This window comes from Antechinus flavipes, chromosome 1 (genome assembly GCF_016432865.1).
Source record: "Antechinus flavipes isolate AdamAnt ecotype Samford, QLD, Australia chromosome 1, AdamAnt_v2, whole genome shotgun sequence".
NCBI classification, from domain to species: domain Eukaryota; kingdom Metazoa; phylum Chordata; class Mammalia; order Dasyuromorphia; family Dasyuridae; genus Antechinus; species Antechinus flavipes.
This window is the reverse complement of record NC_067398.1, coordinates 509545594-509565416: the sequence shown is the minus strand read 5'-3', so window position 1 is coordinate 509565416 and position 19823 is coordinate 509545594. Positions and strand designations below refer to the sequence as shown.

General features: G+C 35.9%; 1 protein-coding gene across 1 annotated transcript in view; it reads right to left on the bottom strand.

Annotated features, from left to right (window-relative positions):
- APCDD1 (APC down-regulated 1) overlaps nucleotides 1-19823 on the bottom strand; it is a 56298-nt gene that overhangs the window by 14451 nt on the left and 22024 nt on the right. Inside the window, exon 3 of the mRNA XM_051970473.1 lies at nucleotides 17746-18277. Within this exon, the coding sequence (XP_051826433.1) occupies nucleotides 17746-18277 (532 nt within the window). The remainder of the gene's footprint in view (nucleotides 1-17745; nucleotides 18278-19823) is intronic.

Below are 19823 nucleotides of genomic sequence, written 5' to 3'. Positions count from 1 at the left end.
AACTTGATATTTTTTTTAAAAAAAAATCATCTTGATAACTGACTGTAGGATACATTGAAGAAGGAAGAAATCTAAGGCAAGAAAACCAGTGAAGGTTACTGAACTGGTCTGGGAGAGATGATGAGGACCTGGACCAGTTTGTGACTAAATGAATGCAAAGAAACATATATGAAAGATTTCGTGAAAGTAAAAGTGAGATTCAGTAATAATAGGCTACAGGGGGGATAAGAATAAAGAGTTGAAGAAGACACCAAACCTTCAAGCTTAGGTGAGGGTGATGGTGTTCATACAGAGCAGTTAGTGGGCATGTCCTAGATGAAAAACAAACAGGGTTGACAAGAAGCTATAGGAGAGACAGATAGAAGAAGATAACTGTTTTAAACTCAATCATGAATAGAACAGCCTCAGTTTACTATATATTCCAGACCTCTCTGAAGTCACTATATCCATGAAACAACAGAGAATAAGTTTTTTTTTAAGAAATTGAAATAAAGACAGGCAATAGTTTGTGAAATAGTAGAGAAAAAAGAGATATGTGTATGGTGGGGAGAACTGGGAAAAGAATACTAAAGAAAAAATATAACTGTTTCCATGGCAAGAGTTCAGACCACAAGGAAGATGCCAGATGAAATGCACTTGTTCCTTAGGGCACTGAAGGTTTTATGGAACTTCACTAGAATAATGCTCAGCAGCCCACAAGTCTGTTAGATTAGCCATGGAGACAGACAGGGCCCTGTAGGGGGCTAGACCTAAAAGGAGGGAGGGAGGAGATAAAGAATAATGGAATGTTGATTCTATACTACAATAATGGATAATGAGGCAGAGCCCGAAATAGTCAATTGAAAGCTCCTTTTGCACCTCAAAGGAAAGAGATAAAAATTGTTTGGATCATCACAGCGATATTCTAATTTATATAGATTTTTGATTTTCTAAAGATTATGATAAGTTGAGTGTGAATTAGAAATTGGTTCTCAACTATTCTCCTCTTTTGTTTTAAGGTCCATCACCAGTAATTTTTTTTAAAGCAAGAACAATTAACTTTTCTTTCAGGTTTCTTTATCATTAATCAAATTTACCAAAATTTATTAAATGATTTATTTATCATTTTTCCCTGCTTAAATAGATTCACAGTTCTCAAACTTTGGTGTCTCAAAACCTTTTTATATTTTTTCAAAATATAAAATCTCCTAAAGAGCTTGTGTTTATACAATAAACAAAATATAATATGCAATCAATTTGGGTTATACAATAATTATTTATTAGAAATTCAAACATTTTGGTATCATTATGAAAATGTCTCAGTGATCTTCAGAGGTCCCTGAATCACACTTTGAGAACTGATGAAATAAAAAATCTATCAGGAATTATTGACCTGGGATCCATAAACATTTTAAAAAATATTGATAATTATGTGTCAGTGTGTTTGGTTTCTCTTGGCATCCTATGCACTGTATTTTGTGCATTTAAAAATCTGTTCTGAGAAGAGATCCATAAGCTTTACCAGAATGCTCAAGGAATTCATGAAGCAAATAAAGTTTCTGTACTTGGGGAAAAAAGAAGCATCTGGAAACTTTTCCAGAAGAAAAACAACCGAGTATAAAACAAATTAGCCTTAAAAGAAAAAATGATAATGAAATTTCCTCATTTGCTTATTAATTCACTGTTTGGTTCTCTTTCATCCTCTGTTTCCACAGTTATTCATTTTAATAGTTAGCTTAGAAAAATCTTAAATCCTGTGGATCCCATAGTTCAAGCTATGTCTCTGTTTGTATCCCCCACCGAGTCTAATAGTGCCAGACCCTGACCCATCATGAATGTTCCTTGGATACTAATACTAGCTGATTGATTCTCTTCTCACTTCAGTTTTCATCATTCTTACTCCTCTCCTGCCATTTGGGAGATAAAATATTTTATTAATAGTGGTATTTCAGGCTACAATCTGACATGTTCTTTATCGTGGCTATTTTATTGTCTTTTTTATGGTTAACCAACTGTTATTTACAGTTTAGATAAAAATATGTTCTATCACAGTGCCAGCAGTGGTTGTATCTTTGCTGTTGATTCCATGTTTATTTCCCTAAATTTAAAATACACACACACACACACCCCTTATATGTTGTTTTTCAGTCCCATCTGACTCTTTGTAACCCTATTTGGGATTTTCTTGGCAAAGCTACCAGAGCGATTTGCCATTTCTTTCTCCAGATCATTTATAAATCCTCATCTGAGGAAAACAAGCTTAAAAGACTTGCTCAGGATCACCCAGCCAATAAGTATCTGAGGTCATATTAGAACTCAAATCTTTTTTACTCTAGTACTGATATTCTACCTACTGTGCTACCTAACTGTTTCCTTTGTTCCTCCCCCTCTCCTTATAAAGCCACAGGTATCACTGAATTATAATCATGAACTCAGAGATGTAGAGGTGGAAGAGATCTTAGTGGCCACCCAGTCTAATTATTTAACAAAAGAAAAACCTAAGATCTTTCACCTACCTCTTAGGATTGTTGTAAGGATCAAAAGAGATACTAGTACAAAATGTTCAGTGCAGGGTCTGACCCATAGCAGGCCCTATACAAATGCTTGTTCCTTTCCCTTCCCCTGTCCTAAGAGATTAAGTAATTTGACCAAAGTTACACAGGTAAGTAAGCAGCATAGTCACGATCTGAACCCAATTCCAGCACATTCCCCTGCCAAGATAGCTTGACTCTCAATGCTGGGGATAATTAGAGTTAGAAAGAAAAGCACATTTTAATCTATCAAATCAATGAGAATTTTAAAGGTTAAATTTTTTTCAGATTATCATACACTAAAGAGAATTAGGAGATAACTTTAACTACTCTCCCAGTCCACAGTTCTGTAGGGTCAAACCTAATCAAATCCTAATCATTCTTGGAGGCTCAGCTAAAGCCCAGCTTCTTAAAACTGTGGGTTGTGACTCTGCATGGGGTGTCGTAACTGAATGTGGGAAGTAAGCTGCAAAATTATGATGTTTTATTAGTAAATGTTTGGTTTGTAGACCTATTTTATATATCTATAAACCCAGGGTCACGTAAAAATCTCGGGTGAAAAGGAGTCACAAGTGGAAAAAGAAGCCTGTCCAAGGGTCCTCAAACTTTTTAAATAGGGGGCCAGTTCACTGTCCCTCAGACTGTTGGAGGGCCGGACTATGGTAAAAACAAAAACTTTGTTTTGTGGGCCTTTAAATAAAGAAACTTCATAGCCCTGAGTGAGGGGGATAAATATTCTCAGCTGCTACATCTGGCCCGCAGGCCATAGTTTGAGGACCTCTGCCTAACGTTCTCTTTGGAGCCTTCCAGACCCACTCCAATCTACACTAATCTTTCCCTGTCTCCTAGAGAGATAGCTGAAGGCTCAGTGAATAAAGTGCTGGACCTGGCTTCAGGATAGATTTGAGTTGCAAATCTAGCCTCAGAAATTTATTGACTATACCGACTACGTGCAGCTCACTGAACCTCAGTTTCCTCAGCTGTGAAGGATAAAAGCACCAACCTGTCAGGATTGTTGTGAGGTTCAAATGCCTGTGCTATATAAATGCTCATTCCTTTCCTTAACTCCTACAATAACATTTGTCCATACCATTCATTCTGGGATTTAATTCTTTGTTGCATTGCAGTCTTATTTAACTATTTCACTTCTGTACTTCTATCCCCAAGAAGTTTGTCATTTACTAGGGGGCTAGTATCTTACCCATATATTTTCTCCCTCAGGGCCTATTTTAGTTCTTGTTCATATTCTAAATAAATACTTGTTAAGTTGAATTTCAATGAAATTTCTAATGGGGGGATAAACACTCCTTTAAAAAGGGGGGGATAATGCATTTAAGATTAAAAGAGTTTCCACTCAATTTCAATTTTAGTTTGATGTAAAAGGATGCAATTATCTTAGACATTCCAGTCTCTCTCACTTCAAGCCTTTTTCCTCACCAACTTAAACAGAATGAAAGGAAAATTGATTCTAGAATCCTCTATTTCTTTTTAGAAAAGTATTCTACCTTACCACTCTGTTATCTCCCATCCCAACTGATCCACATTTAGTGATATTTTCTTTAAATTTACCAAGTTTCCTTATAAGAGTCTTGTGAGGCATGTAGCACAAATATTATTTCCAATTCACAATTGAGAAAACTGAGGTTTTTATAGAGGTTAAATAGCTTGTACATGGAGAGACAACAACTAAGTGCCAGAATTTTCAGATAGCTGCTAACTCCAGATCGGTGAACTTTCTACTATTCCATTACCTCTCAGCAACAGAGACAACATTTGAGAGCTGGACAACTCTCATTGACCATTCAAATGTCAAACTAGTCTCAAGTTTTTTCCATAGTGGGAATAATTAATAGTAAATATGAGAGATCTTGAAAAATTTCCTCGCTTTCATTAGCTCATAATGAATCTTAAATGTTAATTAATATATTTTTACAGGGTTCTCTCTGTCTCTTTGTCTGTCTGTCTTTCTCTCATTACTCTCATGTTCTAACACTAACATATCTATCTATCTATATAGTGTGTGTATATGAGGGGAGGTACTAGAAAGTTCAATGTACTCCTAACTTTATAATGTAATTCTCCAAATGCAATATATACCATTGGTTCTTATATTTCTAACTTCCTGATTATAATACATTCTTAAACCTACTAAGACCTAGATGACAGCAATGTATTTTGCTTCAGGAGGCATGGCAACTTTTTCAGGCCTGCAAAATATTTTGCAGCTACACATTCCCTCTCTCTCCCTTTTCTTGTCTCTCCCCTCCCATCTCTCTCTCTCTGTCTATATCTCTCTGTCTCTGTCTCTCTCTCTCTGTCTCTCGTTCTCTCTCTCTCTCTCTCTCTCTCTCTTTTCATTACTCTCTCTCTCTCTCTCTCTCTCTCTCTCTCTCTCTCTCTCTCTCTCTCTCTCTCTCTCTCTCTCTCTCTCTCCATTACTTCCTTTGGCCTTCAATTGAGAAATGAAGAAATAGAACTATATATCCTCTTCCAGCTCTAGACTTATTATCTTATACAAGTGGCATAAATATGGTTACTGATTCTTCATCCTTGTGACACCCACCCCCAGTATTTAGATAGATCTATGTTATCAACAGTTCAGGAGTTTTCTCCAGTGATAGAGATGATATCACATCAATATCTGCCCATACATTCTCACCCATTTTCTCCCCAAAACTGGATCATGCAGTGGAAAAGGGGAAGCAGAGAATAGGCAGAAGAGGTGAAACAGGGAATAGGATTCAGCATTCTGGTGGGCTCTCCCCTTTTCTGACATGTTGAGGAAAGCACTGTGCACCCTAAATCTGACTATTCTCTTGCCCCGTGACTGTCTCATTTTTCTGCATTACAACTGGTTAGTCCCGGCACTCTTTACTCCTATTCTTTAAATTCTCCCTTGTTACATGTTACAAACTACTCATATCTACCACATACCTCCCCTTGCCCTTGGTGCATTGTAATAGCATTGTAGATCTCTCCTTTGTACAGAAAAATCAGTAAAATGTTTGTATTGGAAGAATAAATATTAGATATTATGTGAAACAGCATCAGTGACAATGCTTTGCAACTTCCTGAAAGTAATCTAACCTACTTTCCTTGCTTTGGGCTTACCTCCTTATCTATTTATAATGTCTGTCCCAAATACGCATGCTGTTGGTGGGACGAGTTCAATGGGCATTTTGAAATCTGAGTGGTAAACATTTTTCATCCCTTTGGATTTTTCTGGATAGATAAGTAGGTCAGACTCCTTTGAATGGATTCAGATATCTTTTAGAATGTTGCAGTCTGGGGACTTGAAGCAATTAATACAAAGACATCTGCAAAGAGAATAATCTGGACGACCTCATCATCCATGGGAAGTCTTTTCTCAGTCTGGAATCTACACTGGCTATCATTCAACAGGGTGACAAATACTTTTGAAGAACATACATTTGCCTTTTTATGCCTTGCTTGATATTTATTATCAGAGGTTGTTGAATGGGCTTATTTCTATGGCTTTATTTTCCAAAGAATCTTGAACAACCTTGCTACATGAATGGGAGAGATCTTATTTTTAAAACTGTGGTAATGTCTGGTTCTATGGACTCCTCAGTGTTTCTTGTTTTCATTTCAAGCAATAAACATAATGGGATCTTAAAACATCTATATCTTTCAGTCAATTGTAAGAAGATAAAGATATAGTCCACTGTTGAATGTCATTTGGGAAATCTTGCTTGTTCCTTATTGATATCTTTGTGAATAATACTCTCAGTGTTCAGTTCTCATCTGACTACACTCATTGGTACTTCTTGGACTTTTTCATCATGTCGCCTCCCCTCACACTATTCAGTTTCTGTGTGTGTGAGCGTGTGTGTGTGTCTGTGTGTGTGTGTGTGTATGTGTGTGTGTGTGTGTATGTGTGTGTGTATTGTCTTTCCCCATTAGATTTTAAGCTCTTTGAAGGTAGAACTGTCTTTTTATATTTGCATTCCCTGCACTTAGCACAGTGTCTAGAACATAGTAGATGTTTAATAGATGTTTATTGACTATTAAATTTATGTATAGATGACCCAGATAAAAATTTTGTATAGATGTGAGAAAAGGCATATAGGCAAATAGTTGTTGATATAATTTCTTTTCAGAGTTTCTTTTTAGCAGATCACCTAAGGTCATATACAGGTAACATTAACATGACAATTGACCCTTTCTTCTCTAGTGTCCCTTTATAGTTGCCAGCTCTCCCTTCTGTATAATGGTGAAGGAAAGGGAAGAACTGAGACTTAAAAGAATGAATACAGAAAAACACACAAAAATGAGTATATGTCCCATTAAAAATATCTAATTTTGTAGGCAGAAAATAAGAAAATTTGGCTTCAGAGAAGCTAGTTAGCTCTTTGATGATCTGAATATAGAGTTGTATATTAGTTCAAATATTTTACACTTTTTCTAAGGAGTCCTGGGAAAACTTTATTACAGTACACTGGGGACTTCATTAACAATATCTGCTCAGTTAAATAACATTTTGCTCAAGGCAAATGGAACTGATTTGATCATTAATTCTTAAAATTCTTATGGGGGCAGACAATGATGTAAAAGGAACCTTTTTTAAAAAAAATTGCCAAGCATCACATATCTGGGTTTTCTAAAAGGTCAAGTGCCGCTAGGTTCCCAGGATGTTATTTGGCTTATTTATGCCAATGGTCATAAATAGATGCCTAGCCAAATCAATTTCTCATATTTTTATTGTATAAAATATCAGGATTTTGATAACAATATCAGCTAGTCTCAAGATGATCTGAATTTCAAAAAGTGATAAAACAGACTTATAACAAGTAATTTTCTTCATATTTGATTCTTCAAATTTCTTCATAAATTTGCTTTATTTCTATTTAACAAATGTTCTATATGACTACTTCTAAGAAACCAATCTCACTTTATCTTGTAATTAGAAAAATGACATGACAAACTGAGGTTTTCCATCTACAGAAATATACAACAGGGTTTCAGGGATGTGCAGAAAGCATGAGAAATAATATAAGAGTTGATTGACTGTGATTTTAATATTATCTATCCTGTATATGATCATAATCTCAAAAATAAAGTTGTACTTCTCTTGCTCCCTAGAAGGAAGAGGATGATGGGTTTTAAAGGGAGATCTACTACTGTTACCGAAATACAACAAAATGATTTTTTTAAACATAGTGCTCTGTATATGGTAGATTTTTAATAAATTTTTGAAAAATTAAATATTTATAGATTTTACTTCCACAAAAGTACCCTTCTTGCCTTTTTTTCCCTGAGGCAATTAGGGTTAAGTGACTTGCCCAGAGTCACACAGCCAGAAAGTGTTAAGTATCTGAGACCTTGAACTCGGGTTCTCCTGACTTCAGGGTTGGTGCTCTATCCACTGTGCTGCCCCCAAAAGTACACTTCTTGATTCTACTAACTCATTAAATGAGCAATTTCACTTTTGTTTTTCTACTTGAGATACTAGAGACATCAGAGGTGAGTTTAGCCAATAATAAAGCATTTTCACAACTTTATAAAATAAAAACAAAAAAGTCTGTTCAATGCAGCATGTCTGCAACACATTATATCTCACCCTAAATAAACTAACATTCAAAAAAACAAATGATGTATACATTTCCAAAGTAAAGCCCCTTGTCATCTGATGACCCCATCACCCAGCGCAATATTTCCATAGAGCATGCGATCTCCACTGGGTTATAGGAAAAATTTCACAATAAGTAAGAAACAACTTACTCTAAAAGCCAACCACTGTTGCCAAAATGGCATCTAACTTTGTCTTCACCCACTGCCCCTTCAGCTACTTAGCTCTCCAACTCCTTTTGGCAGCTTGCCTCTTTCAGCTCTGTAGCTCCCAAAAGCTTTCTCTTCTGCCTTCCACTGGTAGAATAAAATGGGGCTTGGAATTCTCTCACAAATTGTTGGCTCTATTCCATGGCCAATCCAGCAGTACACACCCAGTGAGTCCTGGGAACTATTCCAACTACATATATAACTCCAGTATGTTCCTCTATCACCCTTTGCCACTACTGTCAAGTCAGCCATATTCCTCTGTAACCAAGTTAATAAATTCAGATGCTAACAACCTATAGTTATTTCCATATTTTTCTTGTATTCAGCATACTGTTCCCTATTCTTCTGCTTCAAACAAACACATAGCTAAAAAAACAACCCCTGATAAATTATTTATTATTCAAGTTATGGAGAAGGTGAGGATAAAAGAAGTTCCCTTGTCCAGGAATTTTCTATACCAATGAAGCCACAGGACCAAAATCTATTCCCTATACACTTATAATCATGTATAATTTGAGAGAAAACTTCACAGAATTAGGATGAAGTATGGGACATATGTTTGTAACACTATGAAAAATTTTTCAAAGGCCACCAGATATGTGGATGGAAGGCTCAGGAAGACCTGAGTTTTAATCCAGCTTCAGATATTTACTTGCTTTGTAACTACTAGCAATTCATTTAACCTTTGTCTCCCTTAGTTTTGTCAACTATGAAGTGGAAATTCCTAGGGTTTCTATGAGGATTAAATGAGAAAATATTTATAAAATATTTCTAGTCTCTGGTATATAGTTAGTGCTATATAAATGTCTGCTAATGCTGTTTTCTGCTCCTGGGGATATTCCGAAGATGCTTTAAGTGAACCACAGAAGAAAAGCTTACATCCTCAAATTATTGTTTCAAAATTCTTAATTTTTTAAAAAGTCATTTTATTCACCCAAACCAATTATTCTAAAAATATTATGTATAAAAGAATAATAGTGGCATGGTAATTTGTCCTTGAGATATTTTGAATTTTTTTTGAACTCTTCAAAAATATGAAAAGAATGAGATATTCATAATAATAATACCTTACATTTAAATCATGTTTTAAAGTTTACAAATTCTATACTTTTTAATCAATAAACATTTATTAAGTACCTACTATGTGCAAAGCACAACTTTAAGTACTATCAATAAAGGGATACGAAAAGATGCAAAAGACAACCTAAAGGGGGAGACAACGTGCAAACAAATACAAAGCAAACTATATAGAGATTAAATAGGAAATAATTAACAGATAATATGGAATGATAAGAATGGAATTCAGATTATTAAGCATTAAGAAGAAACTGAATGGAGAAAAAGCGGAGTCACTTATTGTAGTTGCACTTTTTTGAGGAACTTAGTTACCAAAAAAAGAATAGATACAGAATGATTGAATGAAAAGATTAAATGAGGATTTTGGGGGGGTTTTTTGATTTGTTTTTAAGGATGGGAGCCATGAACAAGTTTGTAGGTCATAGGAAATGTATAAGGAATAATTGAAAATAATTGAAAGAATGCCTGTGATAAAGAGCTTAATCTGTTGGGGGAGATGGGATAGAATAGAATTGCTTAAACAAATGGCAGAGTTAACTTTGGTAAAGAATAAGGCCCATTTTAACTATATAAGACAAAGATGAAGGAGGAAAGAAGGGCAGAAGGGATCTGAGTAATAGAAGATAAAGAAAAGGGGGAAGAGGGAATTAATGGAGAAGGGTCTCCATTTTTTCTATAAAATATGAGGCAAGGTTCTCAGTTGAAAGAGTAAGAGGAGGGGAGTTATGGGAGATTTGAGAAGAAAATGTTTGGAAGAGCTACTGTGGAGAATAAGTTAGTGAGTTAATAAGGAAAGATTAATAGGATTGCCTAGCAGCAGTGAGGGCCCAATTGAGACTGCATGAAATAAATATTTAATGGATCCAGTCAGAAAGATTTCATGATTTTCTTCACATGTTCAGCAGGACATGTGTAGAAGTGAAAGTGGAAAATTGTGGGAATGATCCAAGGTTGAGGCTTGGCTGGGCATAATCAGCGGTACAATGGAGCTCAAGAGAGGACAATTTATAGTTGAATAGGTTGTCTAAGAGATTAAGACAGAAGAAGAGTGCAAGGGAGCCTGGGAGAAAAACTATTCTCAAATCTATTTATTCAGCAATAATTTCTTTGTCGACTTCCAGTCTCCAACTGTCTAGTTACTAGGCTAGTTATTTTAAATGCAACATACCCAAAATTGAACTCATCTCTCCCCCACATTTCACTCCCTCTTCTAATTTCCTTATTCCTGTAAGAAAGTTCTATTATCCTCAGTTTCAAAACTAATAGTCTTCACCCTCAACTTCTCACTATCTCTCATTTCCTCCCTCCCAAATATACAATCTCTTATCAAAGTTTGCTGATTTTACCTTTGCACATTTCTCAGATAGGCCCCCTTTTCTCATCTGATACTTCCACTATCTGATGCAGGCCCATATCACTCACCCCTGGATTATTGCAACAGCCTGCTAATGGGTCTGCCTGCCTCAAGTGTTACCTCCTTCCAGACCATCTGTTCAGCTACTAAAGTGATTTTCCTAAAGCACTGATCCAACCACGTCATCCCCTTACTCAAACTCTACCTCCCTATTCCCTCCAGAATCAAATAGAAAATCCTCTGGAGTTCAAAGCCCTTCACAATCTCCCCTTTTCCTCATATTTCCAGGCTTTTATACCTTCCTCCAATATGTTTTTCAATCCAATGGCATCAGACTCATTCAAATCTCTTTCTGTCTCTGTCTGTGTCTCTGTCTTTCTCTGCCCCTTTCTCTTCCCCTCTCCTTCTCCTCTTAATTTTATTGCTTTCCTTCTGTTAGTTATTTCCTTTTTTTTCTTATATGGAACTTGGCTGTATAAATTTGTTTTCTTGTTGCCTCCCCCATTAGATTAGGAGTTCCTGAAAAGCAGGAGTTATCGTTTGCATTTCTTTTTATCCCCAACACAGCATAGTGCCTGCCCCATAAAAGGAGCTTATAAATGTTCACTGACAGATTGACTAAGTCGTTTCTCCATAAAACTCAAAGGCAGGGAGTCTTTTCACTGTCCTGCTGCTCTTCGTTCTGAATCATGAAAGCAGCTACAGTTAATTCATGAGAAAAAGAACATTTAGCATATCTTTCCCTTTAAATAACAAAGTTTTCTCAAAAAGTTTTACTTTTGATTCTCCCCAACATTCTTCACTAGAATATTTCACTATTATTTGCTAAATAATTGAATAAAATGTTAAGGGTTCAAAGCTTGGAGGAAAGCTTTCTGGTTTTCAGAGAAATCCTTTGATTTACCATCCTGTGGCTAAGTCACTGCAGGAATCTGGAGAAAGCACAATTCTGTTTATTCAAAAATTTGGTCCTGTGGCTTTGGCAATTTCTACCCAGCAATCATTTGTTTTTAATTAATATTCAATTCTGTATCAGAAATAATGAACTTAATCATTCCATCCACTGATAAGGTTCTGAAAAATGTGAGCATGGAATGGGGCAATCCCCATTAAAGAAGTCCTTAATTTTAAACTGAATTCAGACAAGGTATCTTCTTAGAAATATATTTTAAGCAAGCCTCCTTTTTTAAGGGAAAAAAACCAGCCTCATAATGAGGGATTCTACCCAGCTCACCTGATTCTTCCCAAAGGTAATTTACTTGCCAAAGTTTTTGGAATCTCACAGAGAAGTTGTAGAAAGCTTAGAATAACAAGTTGATTTAATGTTTCTATTTATACATGGTGTCCAGTTTCCAGAAGAGTCTGAACTAGTGGTTTCAAACTCAATTTAGCATTTAAACTCATTTTCAGCTAGGTCTCTATGGGACCAGCAATTAGGAAAGGCAAAGAGTTCAAAGAAGAAGGGTTATAACCTTTCAATGGCATGCTTGTGCGGTCTTTTAAAATGCAGCTTCTCCCGTCTTTCTTCCTGTATTCAGCAAACACCGCAACCCACAACCAGGTTAACAACCTGCTGGTATGGCAGCCTGAAACGGGCATAGAAAAACTGTGGTTTTTCATTTGGCTGCATCTGGAAAATTACCAATTTCTAAGTCCATTTACTGCTACTCCTAGTTGTCCTAGAGAAGAGATCTAAAATATCCTCATGACTTTATTGCAAATTTTGGGCCAAGAGATACAAGAAGAAGAACAAGAGAAGAATGGTCCCTTTGAATTGCCCAAAATGCCAGCATATCCCAGAAGTCTGGAATTGGGGGCTTTCTGCCTTTATGACTTCCATTTTATACTGTTTTGAACAGATATCTCTGGAAGTGCAGCAAGATTGGGAGATTTAGCCCAAGATTGAGACAGACTGTTTTCTATATTTGGGGGAAACATAAGTACCCATTTCAAATTTTAATGTAGATAGAGATGCAAACCTGTTCACTATTTCCAAAATTTTCTTTGCTAGGTTGGGGGGGTGGAGAAATTAAGGGGAAAAATCTTGGTAGTCAAAGTTCAGAAAAATACCTTTGCATTCCCTGGGCAATTATCATTTTAGCTTGCCACAGAATCATAGGACCAGTAGGTTCCTATGGAATCCATTCCATTAAAATACTGCATCAGTCCAAATCAATCTTTCCTTTTATGAAATAGTCCACCAAAGCAGGAAATCATACAAAATCCCTTAATTTCCTTTCCAATGATTAAGGACCCTCACTAACAGGAAATTTTCCATGGCTGATAGGGTAGGGGTAGGAGACATACAACAACATACCTAAATTACCAAATTATTTTCTGCTAATGCCAATCAACTCAGAGGTGCTTGAGATTCCCTTACTTTTGAAGGGTGTGTACTCCCAGAGGGAGTTAGTTGAGGTGAGCTTGGCAGTGCCATGGGTTGGATAGATCACCCTGTTTTTCAGCCAACTTTCATATTTTAATCAGAACGATCTGAAAAAAAAATCTTCCTAGCCCTCAGATGTTTTCAAAGAGCTGTGTATGTCTCTGTTCTCACTACAGATGGGCTCTGTTCTGAGGATGGACACTGACCAACATGAAAATCCCTCTTAGGAGTTCAAAGGAAATGATAGGAAAGTAGGGGAGGGGTAAGGGGTGGGGGAAATGGGAAGAAGCCAGAAGCCTTATTAAACACTTAAAAAACCTTTGATTTTTAGACTCCCTGGTCTCATCTGAGAAGCCACACCATTAGGATTTTAAGAGGGGAATAGAAAATGAGACAAACATAAGTTCATAAGAAAAGAATATCATGGTGAACTAAATTGCTTTCATTCTAGTATTTAAGAACTGAAAAGAACCTCAGAAATCTTTAGGAGGCTAAAAAATTATGTGATGTGCTTAAACTTATAGAGGCAAAAGTCAGACTAGAATCCAGATCTTGTAACCAGTGCTCATTCTACTACCAAGTCTCAATCAGAGGCATTCTGTGTAAATTATTTAAATGCCTTGATTTACAGTCTTCAATACCACAATCTCTGTGTGATCATCCTTGACTTCTCTTCCCTCACACTAATTCCATAAGACCATTTCTAGTCAAGCTTGTTATTTCTATTAGTGTGTGTCCTTTTCTCTCCACTCACACAGCTATCTCCTGCGGACAATTCCTCATCACCGACGCTGAACTATCAGCTGTTTTCCTTGTCTCAAGTCTTTCTCCACTCTAATGTATCTTCTAATTAGCTGTTAGTGTTCTTCCTAAAGCTCAGATATGACAATGTAACTCAACCTCTTAGCTCAAGAAACTTCAAAAGCTTCCTATTACCCCCAGGACCAAATATATTATTCTTTCCAAACTGGTCCTTTCCTCTCTTTCCAGTCTTCTTACAGTTTGCTCCCCTCCATAAACTACATAATACAATGATAAAGGGTTTGATATTGTCTCTAACACAACCCTCTATCTCATAATTCTTTGCCTTTTTATTGTCTATCCTCTAACACTAGAATTTTTCTTTTTCATTTCCACCTTCTGGTTTCTCTGGTCTCTTTTAAAACTCATGTCAAAATCCATGTTCTGTAAGGGTGATACCTTTCTCACTGCTAATGTTTTTCCTCTAAGATGGCCATCCAGTTGCAATGTACATAACTTAGATGTACACAGCTGTTTGCATGATTAGAAGAGGAGTTCCTTGAAGGATGAACTATCCTTTTGCCTTTCTTTGTAACCCTAGAACTTAACACAAAACCTGGCACATAGTAAATGCTTAACAAGTGCTTGTTAATTAGCCTACAATTTGGCTATTTTCCACCCAATTTGGAGGAGATAAAATTAAACTGAATCGGTTTTCTATTTATTAGTGATTATGTGAAGATTTGTGATTTAGGCTTCATAAAGAATGTGCTCTACAAATGTGGTCATAAGAATCATAGCTCTAGAAGCCAAGTAGCCCAATTCACCCACATTTTATAGACAAGGAATTGATATCCAGAGACATGAAGCCTTTTTATATACAATAACAAGTAGAGCTAGAATTTGAATCCTACCTCTACCTCTGAAAACAGCAACATGCTTTCTGCTGTAATACTCAACCTTTAGGGAGTTGTCTAAAATCTATAAGGCTCCATATATTACAAATGTTGTGAAGTGTATTTGTTAACATTTGTACTAAATATTTGGAAAATGAAGGGTAAGAAGGAGCAAGGGTGAGGTTGAATTTGATGCTTTAGCAAATATGAATTTTCTACATTTCCCAAACCCTTTTTCTCCTACTTCTCCTTTTCATGTAAGCCAGGATTGCAGAGTGGACAAAGAGCTGACTTAGGAGTAACAAACACCTGAGTCCAAGTCCTTCTTCTCCCATATCCTGGCTATGGGATCTTTGACAATTCATTTAACCTCTCCTGCTCCAGGTAATTCTCTAAGACTAAAACTTATCAAGTGCAGAAAAAATGCCAATCTGCATGAGTAGAGAGAGTTCTCTTATCTGGGAGTTTGCTATACCAATGAAATTAAAGGCTCATTTCCTATCCTCTGAGTGCCATATATATATTTGAGAGATGGCTTCATTAATGAAGATGAAACCTAAGGCCAAGAAAGAAGTTTTTCCTGCTGTTGTTCTTTTTCCGACTATCTCTCAAACTAGCGTCTTAAAAGAACATATTACCCATCAGAGGGCTGAATTCTGGCAATCAAAATTCCCAAATGAAATTTCAGGCTGATTAACAATTGTTAATTCTATTGATTCAGTTGATTCTATGAGTATTCCTGAAAATTTTCATTAAAGACTTGCCCGTCATGCTTGGAAGCAGGTTTTTTTCTGTTTCCTTTTTTTTCCCTTTTCAAAGGAATCAACCTACTGAAAAGGGAAACCTTTAGAAATTTCTACATTACTAACTTAAAGAACTATTGGGGGGGGGGAGAGGATATGGAGAAGCTCTTTTTTTTACAGCCACAAGGACCAAAAATTAAAACTTCCCTTTTCCTCAAATTCAGTTCACCTTTTTTCTTTTCAGATAGTTTGAAACAGATGAGGCAGAAAGAAATTGCTCTGGCTTATGTTCCCCTTTGGAACAAATTTCAAATGGCCCTTGACATCATTCTGGCAAGCTGCCAACTCAGAATGATCTCCAAGTGGTTCTGTATCTCAGCACACTAGTTCATCAGACATATTTCAATTACAAATGCCAAGACACAGCCATGACAAGATTCATTTATAAGAAATATCCTTGGCCAAGGAAACTTTCTTAGAAGATTTTATACATATATTTTTATATATATTTATATGTGATAGATTCAAATAACAACCTCCAATTCTGAATAGTGTTTGAGAAAGGAAATATTTTGTGCTGTCTCATTCAGTTATGATTTGTCTCAGAACATGAGAGAAAATTATTCTGATTCACACACACACACACACACACACACACATACACACACAACATACACACACACATACAAATATAGCCTCATCAGCAAATGGATCAGTCCAATTAGGGAGCCACTGTTCTCCTGAGCGTATCACCAAAGACATTTGCAAATTCAAAGCATTTGGGTAAAAAATTCCTAGAAATGTCAACATTCTAGTTAAGTCAATGTTTCTTAAGGGAATCTTTCTAATCCTGGGTGCATTACACTTCTACCTGTTCCATTTCTACTTATCTTAAAGTGGCTGGAGCTGAACACATAGCTATCATACTTCCCAGTCTTCCAAGTTTGCACACTTCTACTGGTTGTGGTCAGACCTATGAAATTTCTCTTCAAACTGTCTGTACTATATAACTATGCAATCAGTGTTCTGCAACTAGGTGAAGATAGCACACAGTAAAGCTTGTGCTCAACCCTGTGGGGAAAAGAGAATCCAAAAGGGGCTCAAGTACTTTCAGCTAGATACTCTTTCTTTATGTGTGTATGATATTGGTCATGTTGTATTCTTGCTCTGAGGAACATTAAGCTCTTCAAGAGAGGGAGAAGTGCTTTGTAAATGCAGGATATTATTATTGTTGTTGTTAATGAAAATGTTAGTCATCACTTACCTGATCATATTCCTTCTTCATGGCTACTACTTGTGCCTTCCTCTTCTCCTTTTAGGGTCACTACTATTGTACATGGACCTGTTTTTCACAAGCCTTGCGAGACATAGCATGGACTTAAGTTGTACAACTAGAAGGCTTAACTAAGTTTCTAGCAAGTCCTAACTCTGCCATTTACTAGTTATGGGACCATAGGTATCTATCTAATACTGTTCCTGCATTTATAAATTGGAGATAATAATCTTTAAATTACCTATCTCATAAAGCTGTTATGAGAAAAATGTGTTATAAAGGTCACATATGCAGAACTGGAAGGGTCCTCAGAGTCTAACTAGTTCAAACCTCTCATTTTTATAGATAAAGAACTGAAGTCCAAGAAATTGTGACTTGTCCACAGTCACACAGCATAGTAATTTTCATTGCTAGAAACAGTTTGGTGATACCAAGGATAAAGTGTTGAACTTGGAGTTAAGAAGATCTGAGATGAAATCTGGTCTCCGAAATTTAATAGCTACATAACTCTGGGAAAAGTCATTTACTTTTTGCCTCAGTTTCTCTATCTTCAAAATCCAAATAAACTACCCAAAGTTGTTGAGATATTATTGCTAAAGTGCTTTGCAAACTACAAAGCATTATATCAATGCTAGCTAAGATTATTATTACTACTATTATTATTGACACTATGGTTTTTTTTTTCATTTGTCACTTCTGCATTTGTTTTTTTTTCTTCTCTCTTTTTCCTTTATCTTTTTCTCTACCTTTCATCCCTCCATAGCCCAGTTTCCTGATATGATTCAGTTCATTTTTAAACTAATACCCTCATCATTCAAAGATTTCACCTCTTCGGCTATTGGTATGCCATTTCCTATACCCAACAGTGATTTCACACTTTGGCACAAAAAGTCTGCTTATTTTGTCTCATTTTGAATCATTTTAAATGTAAAATGGGGGACTCCTGATGGTCCTGGAAAGACATACCTTGGCATTCTGTAGGGGTGGCTGGTAACTGGATGGCCGATAGAACATTCTTTGGCTAGAGTCAGTGTGAATGTCACCAAGGAACAGTTCTTCTACAAGATGATCAAGATTGTGATGGAGATATTGTTTTTCTACCCGGATCAATTGAAGCTCATGCATAGCAAAATTCACTGCCTTTGTACATTCACGTCCATTTTCCTCTCGCCATAAATCATAGGTGGCATCCTGTACCCAAGGACTATCTGAGGGGATGAAACCAGGACATGTGCGATTTACTAGCTGACTAAGTCTTTCAGCAACAGCCTCAGTATGGCAGATGATCTGGACATTGTGTAGCTGGTAGTCTGCTTCAGTCCCTCCTCGGATGATCCATGATGCTTGGCGAAGCCTTATTTTACCTCTGATGACTAGAGTGTAGGTAGGATTGGTACAGCGGTTACCACCATAATAAAACTGGTAGGCCTTGAAGGTATTATTGTGGTAGAATCGATACGATCTGGTAATGAATTCTGGACCAGATCTTACTTCACATCTAGAAAACAAAAGAGAAATTTTTTAAAATAAAAAGTATGAGAAATGGAAACCACTACCGCTTTCTAAAATGAAAAATACTATAGGAACATATAATTTAGAGCTAAATTAAAAATTATCTAGCCCAATTCCCTTGTTGTATTGTTGACAAAAGGGAACCCCAGAGCAGTTTCATAGTTTATCTACAATCAAAGCAATAGTAATAAATGTAGTATTCAAATTCAAATTCTTTGATTACAGATTCCGACTCTTTCCACTCCAGTAAGCTATCACTCTAGACAGGCATTCATTTAAGTTATACAATAGGTCAACATGATAGAATTATCACCTTCATCATCCTACAAATCCTACAAATCTCATTCTTTGTTTATAAAAGATAGGTCTCTAAATCTGAAAATAGGTTCCATTCTTCAATCAATTAATTAATTAATTGTGATATATATGATACAATAATAACTAATAATAAATTAAGAAAAATAGCCTTCAGATTTTAATTTTAGAAACATAGAAACATTTCCTGCTGCTATAAAACAGAAGTTTCAAATAATCTTTTGCATGAACCTACTTTTATATACTGTATATACTTTATACTCACCATAAGTCATCATTCATGGACCAAACCCTTCTCTTCCCATATCTCTTCATTTAAACTAATAAACTAACAAAATACACTATATAGTATTTCCTGAGGGGTAAATATAAAAGGTAAAAAAAACATCACTTGTATAGCATATCTAGAATTGACAAACTATTCCTTCTCAAGTCACTTTTAAAAATGAGATTTGCTGCTATAATTCTGTGTGCTTTTTCTATAAATGTCAATATTGGGGGGGATATAGATTTTGTCACTTGTCTTGGAGTTTGGCAGTAGCAAACTTTGTTTTTCTCTGAGGCACATCTCCTTTGACTTTCTGCTTAAAATTATGAAGTCCTAAGACTTGAAAGGACTAAAGAAGTTATTGAGACCATCTACACTATAGTATTATATTAAACCAATTGAATTCAATTCAACTAACACTTACTATGTGCCTATATGTTTAAGACATTGTGTTAGCAGATAAGGGTACAAAGATGAAAGAAGACATAATCATATGCCCTGGAGGAGCCTAAAATAAAAATAGTTAAAACAAACATGCACAAAATTGAGATAGCTAGGAGATTCAGTGTGTGGAGGATTAGACATAAGGAATACCAGGAGTTCATATCTTGTTGCAGTCATGTATTACTCTGTGACTGTGGGCAAGTCACTTAATCTCTATCAACATTAGTTTCCTTACCTATAAAATAGTGATATAATAACATTTATCTCACAGGATTATTATGAGGATCAAATGAGATAATGTATGCAAAGTGTTTTGCAAAACTTTAAGTTCTATGGAAATACTAGTATTTACATCAGAAATATTTATGTTACACTATATCATTAATATTTAGAAAAGAAGGGAATTTAGTATAATACTGGTATTTAAAAAAAACTTTTTATTTTCAAAATATATGCATAGATAGTTTTCAATATTCAACCTTGCATAACCTTGTGTTCCAAATGT